This window comes from Erythrolamprus reginae, chromosome 6 (assembly GCF_031021105.1).
Source record: "Erythrolamprus reginae isolate rEryReg1 chromosome 6, rEryReg1.hap1, whole genome shotgun sequence".
In the NCBI taxonomy this organism is placed as follows: domain Eukaryota; kingdom Metazoa; phylum Chordata; class Lepidosauria; order Squamata; family Dipsadidae; genus Erythrolamprus; species Erythrolamprus reginae.
In genome coordinates, this window is record NC_091955.1 from 81,584,265 (window position 1) to 81,603,955 (window position 19,691).

At 42.1% G+C, this 19,691-nt stretch overlaps 1 protein-coding gene across 2 annotated transcripts in view; it reads left to right on the forward strand.

Moving 5' to 3' along the window:
* Nucleotides 1-19,691, forward strand: part of OVCH1 (ovochymase 1) — a 77,325-nt gene that overhangs the window by 24,366 nt on the left and 33,268 nt on the right. For both annotated transcript variants that reach the window (XM_070756422.1, XM_070756421.1), the window contains exons 10-17: nt 1,124-1,257; nt 5,800-5,940; nt 6,175-6,305; nt 6,762-6,855; nt 8,478-8,606; nt 11,223-11,291; nt 16,325-16,505; nt 17,982-18,054. In XM_070756422.1, coding sequence (XP_070612523.1) covers nt 1,124-1,257; nt 5,800-5,940; nt 6,175-6,305; nt 6,762-6,855; nt 8,478-8,606; nt 11,223-11,291; nt 16,325-16,505; nt 17,982-18,054 — 952 coding nt within the window. The remainder of the gene's footprint in view (nt 1-1,123; nt 1,258-5,799; nt 5,941-6,174; nt 6,306-6,761; nt 6,856-8,477; nt 8,607-11,222; nt 11,292-16,324; nt 16,506-17,981; nt 18,055-19,691) is intronic.

Below are 19,691 nucleotides of genomic sequence, written 5' to 3' on the forward strand. Positions count from 1 at the left end.
TTCGTGTGTTCTCCCCACCACCACCATTGGGGGCAGCAGCCAATTACTGGGCCTTGGTGATAATTGTTCTAACTTCCTTTCCAATGCAAGAATAAAAGTTAAAATAAAGGTTAAAAATTGAGAGTAACTTTGGAAGAGGAACTGGGGCTGTAGCTTAAGTTATTGTAGGGTAGGCATAGCTAGGACATTGAATCAATACTTGTGATTTCTATCTTATGCTAGCAAGCCAATAACTTTTTTTTTTTTTTTTACAGAATTTTCATTTTTCAGTACTTTATTATAGAGCCATAAAACTGTAATGGAGTGTTTTTCAAACTTGGGATCTGAAAGTTGCCAAGTTTGAAAAACACTCTAGTGGTTAAGGCAAATAAGAATGGGGAGTCCCATCATCATCCATGGGAGATCGTGGTCCTGTCAATCTGTCTTAGTTAACTGACTCGCACTCTTCCTATTGTTGTTAGGAAAATATAACAAGGGGCCCTTATATATGCCGCCTTAAGTTTCTAGACAAAAGGCAAACAAACAAAACCAGACCAGACTATCTCAGGGACCGCCTTCTGCTGCACGAATCCCAGCGACCAGTTAGGTCCCAAAAAGTGGGTCTTCTCCGGGTCCCGTCAACTAAACGATGTTGCTTGGTGGGACCCAGGGGAAGAGCCTTCTCTGTGGCGGCCCCAACCCTCTGGAACCAACTCCCCCCAGAGATTAGAATTGCTCCCACCCTCCTTGCCTTTCGTAAGCTTCTTAAAACCCACCTCTGCCGCCAGGCATGGGGGAATTGAGATATTCTTTCCCCCTAGGCCTTTACAATTTTAATGCATGGTATGTCTGTATGTATGTTTGGTTTTACAATAAGGTTTTTTTAACTGTTTATATTAGATTGTCATATGTTGTTTACTACTGTTGTTAGCCGCCCCGAGTCTATGGAGAGGGGCGGCATACAAATCCAATCCAATCAAAAGTTGAAGGAGATGAGTTTGTTGTTCTAGTGCTTTGGGAGGCGGTAGAAGAAGAATCATTGTAAGGCATTTTCAGCTGAGAGGTCCATGACAGTTCCTGACACCCGATGCTCAGTAACATCATGTCTTCTGCCTAAGCCATACTTTCAATTGTCTATTTCCAGCTGGTGCATTTGGAACCTAACTGTATCTAAAGATAAAATCATCCTGGTGGAATTTATCAAACTAGATGTAGAAGATGAGATTGAATGTGACCAGGAGTACGTCGCTTTCTATTCAAGCAAGAAGGAATTAATTGGTAGGTGGAAGGTCTCTCGGGCGATTCCTTGTGAAATTTCAGTCTATGATTTAGGAAACTGCCCTTGACTGAGTTGGGCCATTTCTCTGCCTAGCCCAGTACATCAATTATGACTAGCAGCTGCTCCCTGGACTGGTGGCTTTTCTGACCTAAAGAGGAAAGTTTAAAGAGTTTAGTCTGTGAAATGTGTTTGAGAACCTGCCATCTCTTCCGGAAGGTTCCTCTGTTTTAGGGACCAAATTTGTGCAGTGGTAGACCCAAATTCAGTGATAGAATAATCCTCGGTCTTCTTTTTATGACTTCTCCAGTTTTCTCTCTCTCGTTCTACTACCATGCCCTGCAATTGAATGGAGGCCAAAGACAGTTCATCTTTCCAGATAGATGAGGGGTGTCAAATTCAAGGCCTGGGGGCTGGATTTATATGCAGGATGCTTAGATTATTTATTATTATTATTATTATTATTATTATTATTATTATTATTTATTAGATTTGTATGCCGCCCCTCTCCGTAGACTTGGGACGGCTCACAACAGCAATAGAACAATTAATAACAAATCTAATAATTTAAAAACATTTAAAAACTCCCATTATTAATCAGACATACATGCAAACATACCATACATAAATTGTATAGGCCCGGGAGAGATATCTCAATTCCCCCATGCCTGGTGGCAAAGGTGGGTTTTAAGGAGTTTACGGAAGGCAAGGAGGGTGGGGGCAGTTCTAATCAATGTCATCTGGCGGGTCCCAGGGGAAGAGCCTTCTCTGTGGCGGCCCCGACTCTCTGGAACCAGCTCCCCCTGGAGATTAGAACTGCCCCTACCCTCCTTGCCTTCCGTAAACTCCTTAAAACTCACCTCTGCTGTCAGGTATGGGGGAATTGAGGCATTCCCCCTCCCTCCCCAGGCCTATACAATTTATGTATGGTATGTCTGGTTTAATAATGGGGTTTTAAATTTTTTTAAATTTATTAGATTTGTTGTGAATTGTTTTATTATATGTTGTGAGCCGCCACGAGTCTATGGAGAGGGGCGGCATACAAATTAAATAAATAAATAAATAAATAAATAAATAAATAATCTCCGGGGGGAGCTGGTTCCAGAGAGTCGGGGTCACCACAGAGAAGGCTCTTCCCCTGGGACCCGCCAAATGACATTGTTTAGTCGATGGGACCCGGAGAAGAAGATCTGTCCCGCAGAGCTGCCCTGGAAACAGCAAAAGAAGGATAAGCTCACAGTGCCTCTATCAACAAAAATGTCACCTGGGAGGGCCACTTGAGTTAGTACTCTGTCCAAACGGTTGGGTTGTTAATATATAAACAAGCCCACATTATATGGTTGTATGGATTGATGTAATATAGCTTTAAAATGTATGCTATGTTCTGATTGGCTATAGTTATGCAAGTGCCCATAAGAGGGAGCTAGAGATCATGGCTTTCTCGGTTGTTTCTTTCTGATTGACTCCTTGACTTGATAGTGATCCCTGTGTTATGCTCTGTTATTCTCTCTGATATTCTGATGTGTTTGTAAGCTGTAATATTTTTTGTTGAATGTACAGTGGTACCTCATGATACGAACTTAATTGGTTCCAGGAGGAGGTTCGTAAGGTGAAAAGTTCATAAGATGAAACAATGTTTCCCGTAGGAATCAATGTAAAAGCAAATAATGTGTGCAAATCCTTCAGGAAAATCCCAAACTTTAGAAGGGAGGCGAATAGAGGGCAGGGAGGAGCAGCTAAAGGGGGCAGGTGGAAGAAGCAAGGCTAGGCTAAAGGGTGAGTGGGAAGGAAGAAAGGCAAGGGGGGCGCCCCTCCCTTTTCTTTCTTCAAAAGACACCCTTTCAGTGCCTGTGGCAGTTCTCTGCAAAGTCTTTCCCCCTCCAAGCTGCCCCTCCCTTTTCTTTCTTCAAAAGACACCCTTTCAGTGCCTGCAAGCACGCTGCTCTCCTACTCTTGTTAATGCAAAGTCTTTCCCCCTCCAAGCCGCCCCTCCCTTTTCTTTCTTTAAAAAAAGGGGGGGGGGGAAAGAAACCCCTTCATCCCAGCAGCAGCGGCTTGGGTTTCGTAAGGTGAAAATAGTTCGGAAGAAGAGGCAAAAAATTCTTAAACACCGGGTTTGTATCTTGAAAAGTTCGTTAGAAGAGGCATTCGTAAGATGAGGTACCACTGTATATGATAAAGTAAGACTAGTAACTAGTAAGAAGATTATGGTATTTCTAGAGATTGACTGATTTGAACTTGTATGACCTGGATTGTTTATTTGGGCTGTGCTATTTCTTAAAAGTAAACATTATATGCACTTTAATATATCTCTGTGTGTGACTGGATAATCACCCATATCTACTGCAATATCCTGTTTCTATTTGCATGTCCTTGATAACTCAAGGGTTGTTGTGCATGCACCTTAACAGCATGTGGCCCTCCCAAGCTCTGTTTTATTTATTATTATTTATTAATTTGATTTGCATGCCACCCCTCTCCAAGGACTGTTTTCACTGGCACAAGGTTGTAGGAGGCCATTGCAGAAACAGAGCTCACAAGGCCCATGGGCAGCACGCCCAACTCCATTTTCCCTGGCAGAGGGTTGCAGGAGGATGTTACAACCAAAAACATAGCTCCCAAGGGCCACAAGCATCACCCCAAACTCCTTTTTTAGTGGCAGAAGGTGGAAGGAGGCCATCACAGCCGAAAACGGCACTTAGGAGCCTGTTTTGGCTGGCAGAGCACTCAGGCCATCACAGGTGCTGGAATGGGACTTTTCGCCTCCTCCTGTTGGCCATGCCTGATTGGTCTCCAGTCTTCTGCCTCCAACTATCCTGATCCTACGCAGCTTCTGCTCAGGCAATCTCACACTACTCACAAGAGCCTACAAAACTTTTGCCAGACTCATCCTAGACTACTGCTCATCTGTATGGAACCCATACCACATCTCAGACATCAACACCCTTGAAAATGTCCAAAGATATTTCACCAGAAGAGCCCTTCACTCCTCTACTCGAAACAGAATACCCTACGAAAATAGACTAACAATCCTGGGCCTAGAAAGCCTAGAACTATGGCGCCTAAAACACGATTTGAGTATTGCCCACAAGATCATATGCTGCAACGTCCTACCAGTCAATGACTACTTCAGCTTCAACCGCAACAACACAAGAGCACGCAACAGATTCAAACTTAATACAAACCGCTCCAAACTTGACTGTAAAAAATATGATTTCAACAATCGAGTTATCGAAGCGTGGAACTCATCAATTGTGTCAACCCCTAGCCCCCAACATTTCTCCCTTAGACTCTCCACGATTGACCTCTCCAGGTTCCTAAGAGGCCAGTAAGGGGCGTACATAAGTGCACTGGTGTGCCTTTCGTCCCCTGTCCAATTGTCTTTCCTTTCTTTCACCTATCATATATATTTTCTTTCTTTCATATATCCTCTCCTCTAAGTTCACTTTTATCCTTATATATATTACTACATGTCTATTTTTCTTCCTATGTATTTGTGTATTGGACAAATGAATAAATAAAATAAATAAAAAATAAATAAATAACTATTGGGTTCTGCCATTTCCCCTTCACTGAAACCGCCTAGCTGTTTGGCCCAGCCCTTCTGTCAAAGCCCCTCCCATCACCGCCGCTTAGTCACAGGCCTTTCTCCAAACAGGCACAAGACCCCATTCACCCCGGGCTTTTGGGAAAACGGGACACTTTGCCACCAGCCAATGAGAGGAGGAAGAACTCTCGATGTAGCTTGCTTTTGCGCACTATATGTCCACTAGTTTGCACAGAGGATTTCCTTCCAGCGAGAGGGGAAAGTTGGAGATTCAACCCTTTCGCTCTCTATGTGTCCACTAGTTTGCAAGGAGGGTTTCCAAACCTTCCCAAACCTTCTTTTCCATTTCCCTCCATGTGCAATGTGCACCAATAAAGGAAAAGGTAAAAAGCCCTTCATGGCACCGGACCAGAATATCTCCAAGACCACCTTCTGCCGCACGAATCCCAGCGACGGGCTAGGTCCCACAGAGTTGGCCTTCTTCGGGTTCCGTCGACTAAACAATGTCGTCTGGCGGGACCCAGGGGAAGAGCCTTCTCTGTGGTGGCTCTGACCCTCTGGAACCAGCTCCCCCCTGAGATTAGGATTGCCCCCACCCTCCTTGCCTTTTGTAAACTCCTTAAAACCCACCTCTGCCATCAGGCATGGGGGAACTGAAACATCTCCCCCTTGCCCATGTTGTTTTGGTGTTTGATTGATTGTGTGCTTGTTTTTTAATATATATTGGGGTTGCTTTTATGAACTTTTTAACTTAAAACTGTAATTAGATTGGTAAATATTAGATTTGTCATTATGTATTGTTTTTGTCACTGTTGTGAGCCGCCCCAAGTCTACGGAGAGGGGCGGCATATAAATCCAATAAATCTAATCTAATCTAATCTCATCTAAAAGGAATCCAGCCCTGAATTGTTTGTAGTCTTTAAAGCTACAAAGAGTGGGTCAGTAGGATGAATGTGACTCCCCTGGGGCTCACCTTGACTTTGTTCTCTTCTAACAGGTAAAATCTGTGGGGATGTCTTGCCTTCCCCCTTGCTGATCGAGTCGGACCAAGCCGTTGTTATATTTGCGTCTGATGGCAGCATTGGGGGCAGAGGCTTTGAATTCACCTTCAGTGCTGTGCTTCCAGCATCCGAAGCAGGTAATCTCACCTTTGCCTCTGGACGTCTTAGTGGAGGGCGGTTGGAGAAAAGGCAGCTTCTTCGTCTCTACTGATTCTCAAAAAAACCCAAGTCGACCCGCTGCCTCCATTTGCATATTTTCAGTATATCGCGGTGGAAGAAGATCTGAATGTTGATTGACCAGTTAATAAGGTGCAGCTGATGCATAACATCTTTGCTTATTTTCTTCCGCCTCTCTTGCTCCAATGTCGTAGGCTCTGGCTGTGGCAGTGTTGCAATGCTGGTGGAAGAAGGAAAGATTGACACGGCTAATTACCCCGGCTTATATCCCAGCGGCACAAAATGCCACTGGCTCATTGAAGCCCCAGCGGACCGTGTCATCAAGGTAATAAGGAGCAATGACCTCAGTTGGAATGCAAGCCACTTTTGTCGGGAGGCCTGTGTCAGACAGGCACAAATCATTCTTGTGGCAACGATCTTGCTTAGCTGTGTTCGCAAAGTACTTAAAATGGCTTCACAGGAGAGTATTGTCACTTGCAGAGTGGCAAAGGGAAATAGACAGTGGTAGGCTGCTCCCAGGACAGGGGGGGGGGGGCACGCATTGGGGTATCAAAAATGGAGCTCCACCCCAGAGCACCCAATTTGCACTGAAAGATGTTGAAAGAAAATGCAGGGCGTCCTTTGTTCTTGTGTTCACTTTCCTATTGAAAACACTTCCCTCCTGAACTTTTTTAGCACCCAAGGAAAAAAAAGGCTCACCACCACTGTCCAAGAGGACATAAGGATGGGAATGCTGTTGTGTATGTTCTATGGGAGTGAATGGTAATGTTTTCCCTTTCAGTTGGAGTTTGAAGACTTTGTGGTTGAAATCAGCCAGGATTGTGTTTATGATGCTGTCGTTGTTTATGGTGATGCTGAAGAAGAGCACCAGCTAGGTAATAATTGGTTTGACTATTAGATTGTACTGGCTTCCCAAAACAAAAAAATTGAAAGAATCCACCTGGTGTCTCAGTAATGGTCTACAGCTCCCAAAACTCCTGGGCAAAGTGGACCTTGTCCATTTATTTTTGAAGATGGTGAGGATTATATTCTGAAAGAAAGTCAAATGGGCAGTGGTGGGGGACAAGAGATAAGGTCATGTGAAGTGTTAATACCATGTTATAATGCCTACCCTTGGAATACTGCATTCAGTTTTGGTTGCCACGATGCAAAAAGGATGTTGGGACTGAGATGTTGAGAAGAGCAACAAAGATGATTAGGGGACTGGAGGCTAAAACATATGAAGCACAGTTGCAGGAATTGGGCATGTCTAGTTTAATGAAAAGAAGGACCAGGGGAGACATGATAGCAGTGTTCTAATATCTCAGGGGTGGCCACAAAGAAGAGGGAGTCAGGCTATTCTCCAAAGTACCTGAGTGTAGAACAAGAAGCAATGGGTGGAAACTAAACAAGGAGAGAAGAAAATTAGAACTAAGAAGAAATTTCCTGACAGTTACTGTGAAACAGCTTGCCTCCAGAAGTTGTGAATGCTCCAACACTGGAAGTTTTAAAGAAGATGTTGGATAACCATTTGTCTGAAGTATTTTATTTATTTTTATTTATTTATTTGTCAAACAAGTATAGTATCATAGTACATATTAACATAACATAACATAACACCACATAACATAACATAACATAACATAACATAACATAAGTAGAACGTAGTAATAGAAAGGATAATAAGACAGTAGGACAGGGACATTAGGCACAAAAGTGCACTTATGCACGCCCCTTGCAGACCTCTTAGAAAAGGGGAGAGGTCAATTTTAGATAATGTAAGGTTGAAGATTTTGGGTTTGGGGGAAGCAACAACAGAGTCAGATAATGAGTCCCAGGCGGTGACCACTTTATTGCTGAAATTGTATTTTCTGCAGTCTACTTTGGAGTGATTTACATTCAGTTTGTATCTATTACGTGCTCTTGTGTTGTTGTTAAAGGAGAAGTAGTATAGTTAAAGGTGTAGTGTTGTTAAAGGTGAAGTAGTGTAGGATTTCCTGCCCAAGCAGAAAGTTGGACTAGAAGACCTCCAAGGTCCCTTCCAACTCTGTTATTGTTGTTGTTGTTGTTGCTATTGTTGTTGTTTGTTGCTGTTGTTGTTATTACTATTATTATTATTATTATCATCTCACTTATCTTTTCTTCCTTTCCAAATATGTTCACCTATACTTTTATATCTTTTCTTCTATTCTTTTCTTTATTTATATTATTACATATCTATTCTCTTCAATGTGTATTATGTATTGGACTAAATAAATAAATAAATAAATAAAAATATTACTATTGTTGTTGTTGTTGTTGTTGTTGTTGTTATTATTATTATTATTATTATTATTATTATTATTACTACAGAAGAAACCAAAATGTATCCAGTTTTAACCATTTGTTTCAAAATCTTGAATCAACTTTCCTGAGGTGATTTAGACTGAGGGAGCTCCTTTTGCTTATTTGACATATGGCTCCTGAAGAAAAATACTTCGCTGATGGCAGAAGTTGTGTTCTTTTTCCTCCCTTATAGCTCTCCTGTGTGGTTTCTCAATTCCTTCACCTGTGTGGAGCCCAGGGAACATCATGCTGATCCACTTCGAGAGTGACAAGGAAAATAACTTCAGAGGATTCAAAGCCAAGTTTACTTTTGTCTCTTCAGGTTGGTTGGGGAAGTTCTCTTCAACACTGGCTTCTGCTAAATAGAAAATTTGCCTGTCTTTTGATCCAGAGTCAATGGGAGTGAAGAGAAATTAGAGAGATTCACTTAATTTTAAGGCCTCACCTGATTGTACAAATCAGGCTGGGGAATGCCTTGATGGCATTGGATTCTACTTAGTATTAACTACAGGCAAAGGTAAAAGTTATGGCTACAGATTTTATACCATTGACATAAGCAGTTGAAGTAGTCGATTGGAGCAGGTGTGTTTTTCTATGGTGAAATATTCATTATCTTTTACAGTCATCTGCAATTGGACCCTTTTCTCCTTACTAGAGAATTATTTGGGATTATCAAGTGTGTTGGAGCTTCTGAATTGACTTGTCCTATGGAGCACAATAACACATCAATTTTCAATCTTTTATCTGTTCATCAAGATCCTTTTTTTTAAAAAAAAAGCCTCTTAGGTCAAACTACAGTGTTCCCTCAATTTTCGTGGGTTCAAACTTCGCGAATAGCCTATACCACGGTTTTTCAAAAAATATTAATTAAAAAATACTTCACAGTTTTTTTCCTATACCATAGTTTTTCCAGCCCGATAATGTCATACATCATCGTCAAACTAATAATTTTTGCAAATTAATAACAAAAAAAATAATTATTGTTAATAAATAATTGTGTTTATAAATATCAGGATCACTAAGTGTCTTATTCAATGGTGAGTACCAGTAATAATGGTGAGTAAATGGTTGTTAAGGGAATGGGAAATGGTAATTTAGGGATTTAAAGTGTTAAGGGAAGGCTTGTGATACTGTCCATAGCCAAAAATGGTGTATTTACTTTCGCATCTCTACTTCGCAGAAATTCGACTTTCGCGGGCGGTCTCGGAATGCATCCCCCGCAAAAATCGAGGGAACATTGTATTCCTATTGCCTTTCGCAAAAGCATTAAGACCCATCTATGTCACCAGGCCTGGGGCAGTTAAAGCATGCCCCCCCTTCTTTCTGACCATGAAATGTTATGTGTGCATGTGATTGAGTTAATTTTAGTTTAGAATTTTAAATACAGTATTAGATTTGTACGCATATTATTATTGTGAGCCGCCCAGAGTCCTTGGAGAAGGGCGGCATACAAGTCTAATAAATAATAATAATATTCCAAGATGTACAATGACAAAATTTTTAGGGTGCAAAAAAATATAAACTCTTCTCAGAAGACATTGTGAGTTTTGTCCTGATTGGAACACGCGGGTTTTAAGCTTTGTCTGATCAAGGGCATCTTGAAAGGGAAAGGTCAACCTATCTATTAAATACAGCACCAGCACGTAAACTTCTATACCACTCCAACATGCTTCCCAACCCTCTCTAAGTGGTTTACAGAATCAGTATATTGCCTCTGATAGCAAAAAGGAGGCTGGGGGTGACGTGTACAAGTGAGGTGAGTCTGTGGATGACACCCCACCCATCTCCAATAACAATAGCATTTAGCAATAGCACTTAGACTTATCTACTGCTTCACAGTGCTTTTACAGCCCTCTCTAAGCGGTTTACAGAATCCGCATATTGCCGCCAACAATCTGGGTCCTCGTTTTACCCACCTCGGAAGGACGAAAGGCTGAGTCAACTTGGAGCTTGGTGAGATTTGAATTGCTGAACTACAGCTAGCAGTTAGCTGACGTAGCCTGCAGTGCTGCACTCTAACCACTGTGCCACCCCGACTTCCAATATTAAGACAGGGTCTTATTTTGGGGATGTTGTGGTTCAGCCTGAGCCAGATCAAAGACCAGCTGCGTCTCTGCTGGCTCCATGCCCGGGGGAGGCTGAGAGCGGAGAGGAGAGTTCTTGGCAGTCAGACAGTGCAGATAGCAGTCACGAAAGTGCAGGTGATGCAAGGCCTGGGAGCCCTGGGGAGGGGCTCTCTCAAGCAAGTAGCTGTGAGTCTCTGGAGTCCCTGGATGATGACGCACAAGCTATCATTAGTATGCGGCAGAGACGCATAGCTCAAAGGAGAGATCAATTGCGTAGATATTATCAGCGGTGAATGAGGAACACCAGGAGGTTGGGTGTGGTCCTCATTAGCAGGGAAGGGTTTATAAGGCATGAGAACCATTCCGGCAGCGTGGAGTGTTATCAAACGGGAGTTGGTGTTATCTGCATTTTCTCTCAGCGTTTTTGTTTCTGGCTCGTGGCCCAGCAGCCTTGAAGACTGGTGGGAGGTGTGTGTCTGTTAACACAACAGCCTCGTCTGGCATCAAGGATCCTGTGTTTCTGTATGAACAATTGCTTTCATGTTTCTTTTGGAGTTCCAGTGTTTTCCTGACCTGCAAGGACATTTTCTGTTGGCTTCTTTTCTCTTTACCATTATAAAACTGTGTTTGGATTCAACCGGTGTGTCTGGCTTATCTTTTTGGGTTGGTCCTAGCTTCCGGAGTGACCCAGACAGAACAGGGGAAAACACATGTATGTTGGGGAAGGATCCCAGAGAAGAGAGAATCAGAAAAATAGGGATAAGTTCTATGAGTGGAGCAATGAATACTGAACTGGATAGATTTGACCCTTTTGTGTTAAACGGTGGAGAAATAACTTTTTGCTGAACTAAAACTTCATTTCCTTCTTACAGCGACATATAAAGCTGAATATGAAGATCTGCTTTCTAAATCTGCTTTTGAACCAAAAGATATCCCACTGGGTAAGCAATAGCATTTATATACTGTTTCACAGTGTTTTACAGCCCTCTATAAATAGTTTAAAGAGAGTCAACATATTGCCCCCAACAATCTGGGTCCACATTTTACCGACCTTGGAAGGATGGAAGGCTGAGTCAACCTTGAGCCTACTGAGATTCGATCTGCCAAACTGCTCGCAGCAGGTGATCAGCAGAAGTAGCTTGCAATAGTGTACTCTAACCCAGTGTTTCCCAACCTTTTTTGAGCCGCGGCACATTATTCATATTTTCAAAATTCTGGGGAACACTGAAGGGGGGGCGGGGGGCGGGGCTAAAGAAAAGTTTGGACAAAAAAAATCTCTTCCTCCATTTCACTCTATTTCTCCCTCCCTCTTTCTCTCTCTTCCTTCCCTTCTTTCTCTCTCTCCATCCCTCTTTCTTTCTTCCTCTTTTTTGCTCTTTCTCTCTCCCTCCTTCCCTCCCTCCATGTCTTTCCCTCTCCCTCCTTCCCCCCTCTCTTTCTCTCTCTTGCTTTCTTTCCCTCTCTTTCTCTTTCTCTCTTTCTCTCATTCTCTCTCCCCTCCTTTTTCTCTCTCTCTCTTTCTCTCTCGTTCACCATGCCGGCAACAGAGAGAAAACGAAAGAGAGAGAGAGAGCTGGAGAGAGAATGGAGGGCGCCGTTGTCTTCGCCTCCGCCCGCCGACTCTGCAGCTAAGAGGCAACAGCAGCCATCAGCCTCCTCGCCCTCCCAGACGTTCCCAGCGCCCGGCCACGTGCCGCCTCCCGTTAGCCCGGCTGACCTTTCCCTGCTGCCGTTTTCTCTTCATGGCGCAAAGCCACACAGTCCCGGACTCCCGGATCGCTTGCTTTTCCGGCCAGCAAGCGCGGCGCGGCGCTTTCCTGGGCAGATGGCTTTGCTGACCGGAGAAGCGAGCGAGCGCCATGAAAACGGCAGCAGGGAAAGGTCGGCCGGGCTAACGGGAGGCGGCGCGCGGCCGGGCACTGGGGACGTCTGGGAGGGCCAGGGGAGCCGGCGGGCGGAGGCGAAGACAACGGCGCCCTCCATTCTCTCTCCGGCAGCGAAGGAGAGGGGGCGGATCACGCCCCAATACAGGAGGCGGCGGCGGAGGAGGAGGAGGAGAGTGGGCGGATCGGACGGGCAATGGGGCAGGGCAGAGAAGCCAGGGGCGCGTTTGGCCAGAGGCACCGTGGGGAGGCAGGGGCGGCCGCGGCTCCCTTTACTCCTACTGCCAGACCTCCCCGCCCCTGCCTCCTTTTTGCCGCCTTCCTTCTTTGGGGCCCAGCCGGAAACAGCTGCATCGGGCAGTAGCCGGGGGACAGTTGCGAGTGGGAGCTCCAGGTAGGAGGCACTGGCGGTCTGGCACTGGCAGTGCCCCGCCCACCTGGAGCTTCCTGCGGCACACTTGACCGTGTCTCGCGGCACACTACTGTGCCGCGGCACACCGGTTGGGAAACGCTGCTCTAACCACTGCGCCACCGAGGCTCTTTTGAGCAAGTTCCTCAAGGGTTAATAATAACTCCTTGCCTTTCGTAAACTCCTTAAAACCCACCTCTGTCGTCAGGCATGGGGGAACTGATATAACTTCCCCATACCTATACAGTATTGTTTATGGATGGTATGTTGTGTGCATGTTCTTTTTTTAAATTATGGGTTTTTAGTTTTAATTATTCGATTTGTATTGTACATTGCTTTTTCTGTTACTGTTGTGAGCCGCACTGAGTCTACGGAGAGGGGTGGAATACAAATTTAATAAATAAATAAATAAAATAAATAAAATAAATAAAATAAATAAAATAAATAAAATAAATAAAATAAATAAAATAAATAAAATAAATAAAATAAATAAAATAAATAAAATAAAATAAAATAAAATAAATAAAATAAATAAAATAAATAAAATAAATAAAATAAATAAAATAAATAAAATAAATAAAATAAATAAAATAAAATAAATAAAATAAAATAAAATAAATAAAATAAAATAAATAAAATAAATAAAATAAATAAAATAAATAAAATAAATAAAATAAATAAAATAAATAAAATAAATAAAATAAATAAAATAAATAAAATAAATAAAATAAATAAAATAAATAAAATAAATAAAATAAATAAAATAAATAAAATAAATAAAATAAATAAAATAAATAAAATGAATGAATGAATGAATGAATGAATGAACAAACTCTGCTCTTGGATTTCCTAGGAAACAACCTGAATATGAAAGAGGAAGAATGACTAAAGCCCAGCAGTCTCACCTTTAATTCGATTTAGGCATTTCCAGACAGTGCTGTTATTGTAACATCAGTCTGCTTAATTCATTCATAAAACCATACGGGAATTGGGAAAACTCTGGGTTGTAACATTTCCTTTTCTAACTCTGCTGAATCATCCCATCGTTATTGCTGTCTTCTGTGCATATAAAAAAAAAGCTATTAAGGAAAAAAAAAGAGAGTAATTAACTTTACGATATCTTTTGACAGATAATGCCAAAACGTGTCTGTCTGGAAATATTCCCATTTGAGCTGTCTGTTCTCTCATGCCTGAAGGTTTATGGATTCCATTGTTGCCCATTAGGAACATAAAACATGCAGCGGCTGTAATGGTTATATTTGAAAGGCTTCATTTTTTTTTTTTTTTGCATTTTGGCAAAGACTGCTAGGCAAATTCTAAGGCACGCTAAGCTTTGTATCAGAGGTGGGCTGCTAGTCGAAAGGCTAAATTGGGCTCGTGGGTGCTAGCAGGGCCAGTGCAATTTTGCTTCTGCACCTGTGCAGGTAGCAAAATCGTGCATGGAGCCACAGGTGCACCCCTGTTTTGGAAACCAAAAAAGTCACCGAAACACGGGTACACCTGCGGCTCTGTGCACAATTTTGCTACCTCCACAGGTGAGCCCAATTTAGCATTCCAACTAGCAACCCACTCCTGCTTTGCATGGGCCAAAGTAGCTAAGCCTGGATGCTTTAAGTCTGATTTGTGTTGTTAAATGCAAAATGTGTTTTGGGTTTTAGAAGAAATATTAGTTCTAGGAAGATGTATATTAGACAGGCGTATGTACATACACATATGTTCTAGAGCCGTGATGGCGAACCTATGACACTTGTGCCACAGGGGGCATGTGGAGCCATATCTGCCGGCACACAAACCATTGCCCTGGCTCAGCTCCAGCTGATTTTTGGCTCATGTGGAGTCTCTGAGAGGGCGTTTTTGGCCTCCGGGAGGCCTCCAGGGGGCGGAAAGCCTCTAGGGCCTGTGGAAGGTGAAAAACGGGGCTACTGGTGCCCACTGGAAGTCAGGAAGTGGGGAGGAGGGCTGTGTACACAAGCGCGGGGACAGGACCCATGGAGGCATTGAATTATGGGTGTGGGCCAGTGGTGGGCCTCAACAGTGGGGAATGTGGTTTCACTGGCGGCCATGTAACGCGAAGGCTAGCACCGGTGGCGATGCCGGTCATGCATATGCGTGCAGGTGCTACTGGACTTCCCCGAACCTACGCCTGCCCTGCCCCACCACGAGTGCTGCCTTCCCCCACTGTTCGCTCCTTGTTCGCCTCTCACGCCGGCTCCCACCACCACCTGTGCTGCCACTGTTTGCCCCAAGAGCAAGAGGCGAGAGAGGCGAATGGCGGCAAGCGGGCGGTGGGGGGACAAACAGTGGCGGGCACTTACTTATTTGTCCATTTCCAAGTTCTTTTCGCTTCTGCGCATGCAGAACTCTGGAAATCATGCTCGCGCATGCATGCAAGTGGGGGCAAGCTGCGGCATGCTCCTGGCCCATTCCAGTAGGGCTGGGAATGGTGGCCCACTCCTGGTGTGGACACATATGCACACATGGAATAGCACGTGTATGCTTTCGGCACCTGAGGAAAAATAGATTCGCCATCACTGTTAAGAATATAAGAAGAGCCATGATGAATCGGGCCAAAGCCCATCGAGTCCAGCATTCTGTGTCCCACAGTGGCCCACCAATTGTCCTTGGGGACCGGAATTTTACTTATTGGGTATAACTAGTCAGAAATATAAGAAAGAAATTTTATATTTAGTTATACATGTTTTGACAGCGCCCAGGATTTTATATGCGCAAAATTGGAAAGGGGAAAATATCCCCCAAAATAAGAGGTTATTAAGAAAATATTAGATTGCGCTGAAATGGATATGACAAGACGGTTAAAAGACTAAGAAGAATCAGAATTTTATGTAGTATGGAATAAAGTGTATATTTGGATAAATAAGAAAAAGAAGAATGTATGACTTACATTTGTGTTTTATTTAGTCTATAATTGAAAGGTTTTTTTATATATAAGATCAAATAGAATTTCTTCTTTTCACTGAAAGTATTAAGTTGACTTAAAGTATTAATAAGGTATTCTTTTTCTTTATGGAAACTTAACTTCTAGAATAAGTAGGGGTATTGCAACCCCAAATTTATGTTAAATGTTTGTTGGTTGGTTTTGTCTTTTTATGAAAAATTCAATAAAGTTTATTAAAATCAATTGTCCATGGGGATCTTGAGCAGAAAGAGAAGGCAAAACCCTCCCTTTCCCTTGACTCCCAACAAATGGGACCCAAGGGAATCCTGCCTGCCTCTACCAACATAGAAACGGCACTTGGACATGTTCTAGAGCTATGGGAGGACGAATGATGATTATAAAAGCTTGAAACTTCACTTGAAATGCAATGCATTATTGAACTCTAGCTGGGAAGTGTTTTTAATAGGAAAGTGAACACAAGAACAAGGGGACACAATCTGAAGTTAGTTGGGGGAAAGATCAAAAGCAACATGAGAAAATATTATTTTACTGAAAGAGTAGTAGATCCTTGGAACAAACTTCCAGCAGACGTGGTAGATAAATCCACAGTAACTGAATTTAAACATGCCTGGGATAAACATATATCCATCCTAAGATAAAATACAGAAAATAGTATAAGGGCAGACTAGATGGACCATGAGGTCTTTTTCTGCCGTCAGACTTCTATGTTTCTATGTTTCTATGGATGTCCTCTAACATTTGGTTCTTCTTCTCCTCTTGCTGCAGATATCTGTGGTTTCCCCCCCTTTGGTCCTCAGAGGCTGTCAACACTAAAAATTGGGGGAGAAGAAGCTTGTCCCCACTGCTGGCCCTGGCATGTGAGTTTGCACTTTCTGGGTGATTATAGGTGTGGAGGCGCCATCATCAACTTGACTTGGGTGCTCACAGCCGCTCACTGTGTAAAGATGTAAGTAGAGATGTAAGATGGTAAGCCAGGCAAAGCTGCCTTCTGTAGACTCTGTTTATTTGGAATAAAGTAGGCCAGATTGAATTTAGACTTGGGAAGAATACTATTACCGTATTTTTCAGAGTATAAGACGCACCTTAGAAACATAGAAGTTTTTTAGTTGTTTTTTAAAAAAAATATTTTTATTGTATTTTTTAAAAAGACAAACAAAGACATACAACATTAAACACTCAAGGAGCTGCCATTGCTCCGCTTATCTTAGAAGTCTAACTACTACAAAAAATAAAAACCTAACTATAATCAGATCAATACAAAAATAGCACCACATTTATATTAGGCACTTGTTGAATTTAACTCTATATGTTAATTAAATTTCTTTATCTGTAAAATACTTATTCAAAAAATATAATATAATGAATAGCTAACTTTACCATACTATAAACATTTTTAAACTATTATACTCTATCTTATAAAATTTCAAAACTATAAGTTCAAGAAGTTCTAAATTCTTCTTACTTTAACTTTTAATGTTATTTTTAAAGTTCCACCATTCGTATACTTTAGTCCATATTTTATAAAATTCTGTTTCTACTTGATTATTCAAGCGTTTTGTCATCATGTCTAATTCTGCACAGTCCATAATTTTTTTATAAACTTCTACATCCTTTGGTATTTCCTTTTCTTTCCATTTCTGCGCAAATGTAATTCTTGCCGGACGCACCTTAGTTTTTGGGGAGGAAAATAGAGCGGGGGGAGAATTATGCCTAGCAAGTATTCATCTGGCCAGTCCTTAGCCTGGTCAGCTTCAGCACACTCATTTGCTGAGGTTGGGATGGTGGGGACTTCTAAAGCACAGCTGATTGTTGGAGGGAGGAGCAATTAGAAAAGCAGGCAAAGCACAGAAGATTGTTTAGCTCGAGTTTGGACTGAAAAACAGCTTCAAAAGCTCCAGTTACTAAAGCAGGCAAGGAGTAAGAGAAGGCAGCCGCTGTTCCAGATAGCCATTTTGGTCACCGCGCGAGCATTTGGAGGCTAAAAATGCAATGTGCGGAGCCCAAAAACACAAGCCATTGTCAGTGGCAATGTCTACAGCCAGGAAGAGGAGGTATGGAGCCGAAAGGTAGGTGCCAGTGAGTGGGAGGCGCTACATTCGGAGTATAAGGTGCACCCAAATTTTCGGCCTCTTTTAGTTGGGAAAAAATGCAGTTTATATCCCCAAATACAGTATGTTTCAGTTCCTGCAAGGTCCAGTAACATTTTGGATCGTCTCTGCAATTTAATTTCTTCTGCAGAGTGGGTATGAATATAATGAAAACATCTCAGCTTTCACAAAAACATTATTGGAATTTGTTGCAGGAACAAGTTAAATTCAAAAGTTAAAGACGTTGAATGGACAGTTAAATATATATTTTGTTGACATTTTTCAGTTACATAAAAATATGATTTTAACAGCAATGGGGCACTTCCTTTTTTTAGAACAAATAATCCATCATATTGGACTGTTGTTGCTGGAAACCATGACATAATACTGAAAGAAGCTGCTGAGCAGGTAGAGACAAATTTAGTTTTACGTTCACTTTTCCTCACCTGTTTTATGCACACATGGTCCTTGGTACAGCACCTATTCAGGTATGACTGGGAAAATTCTTGTAGAGTTTAAACTAGTGAGGAGTAGTGTTGGGCGAACCGAACTTGCAAAGTTCGGGCTCGTGCGGAACTTTGCAGTGTTCGGCATGCCGAACCCGAACCCAAACTTTTTCAAAAGTTCGGGTAAAGTTTGGGTTCGGGTGAGTTCGCCGAACCCAAACTTCGTTGGTTTCGCCCAACACTAGTGAAGAGAAAAACAAAAGAAAACAGAAAAAAACCCCACACAATCTCTGTAGGTAATATTTACTGTGCCTGCAGTAATACATTTCCATCTTCACCACTCACTTGCAGAATGAAGGAATTGCAGAAGAAGGGATTACAAGAGAGTAAGCAGGCAAATAATGGGGAATACACTGAACTGTTTGCATAGTCTATTCATGATTCCTAGACCTGGTTCATAGCTCTTATAATCCTCTCCTCTTCAATGTATGTAAATAAAACACTAGTTTACATCTTTCTAATCATATCAGTGCCTTGGTATTAAACTGATGATACATTTAATCCCACCATCCAACTTGGTCTACTAATCTCCTACAGACAAGAGGAGGAATTCTAAAGTGAAATTATTTGCCAAGATGACAGAAAAAGACAGAAAAAGAAGTGGATTGGAATCCTCATCTCTTTCTTCTTTCTCTCTGGCCATTTTGGTGTTGAGGATGGCATAAATCATTCTTCTCGAAAGCCCAAACTGATTGTAACCTGAGCTGTATACCGAAGGCTACATGAAGTTGGGTTAAAAACTGCAGGTAAGTCACTCCAGGTCACTCCAGTCACTCCTCAACTAGAAAAAAGATATTGATAAAATTGAACGGGTCCAAAGACGGGCTACAAAAATGGTGGAAGGTCTTAAGCATAAAACTTATCAGGAAAGACTTAATGAACTCAATCTGTATAGTCTGGAGGACGGAAGGGAAACGGGGGACATGATTGAAACATTTAAATATGTGAAAGGGTTAAATAAGGTTCAGGAGGGAAGTGTTTTTAATAGGAAGGTAAAAACAAGAACAAGGGGGCACAATCTGAAGTTAGTTGGGGGAAAGATCAGAAACAACGTGAGAAAATATTATTTTATTGAAAGAGGAGTAGATGCTTGGAACAAACTTCCAGCAGACGTGGTCGGTAAATCCACAGTAACGGAATTTAAACATGCCTGGGATAAACATATATCCATCCTAAGATAAAATACAGAAGATAATATAAGGGCAGACTAGATGGACAAGAGGTCTTTTTCTGCCGTCATTCTTCTATGTTTCTATGAAATCCTCAGAGAAACAAGTTTGCACATGTTTTGCTAATTCAGGGGGGTGGGGAGGGTTTCAATAGCAAAGCACAATTTGAAACTTAGCTTGTTTTTTTTAAAAAAGTCTGATTTGATGTAACCACCTTTTAAAAAAATTGTCCTGGAAAAATAAACCATGACTTTTACTAAAACTATGATCTAAACTATTTTTGTGGGAGAGTGGGGAATGACCCTGGTTGAAACTTATTCTAGCTTGGGGAACAAATCTTGGTTTAAAAACTTTCTGGCTTAGCATTTTG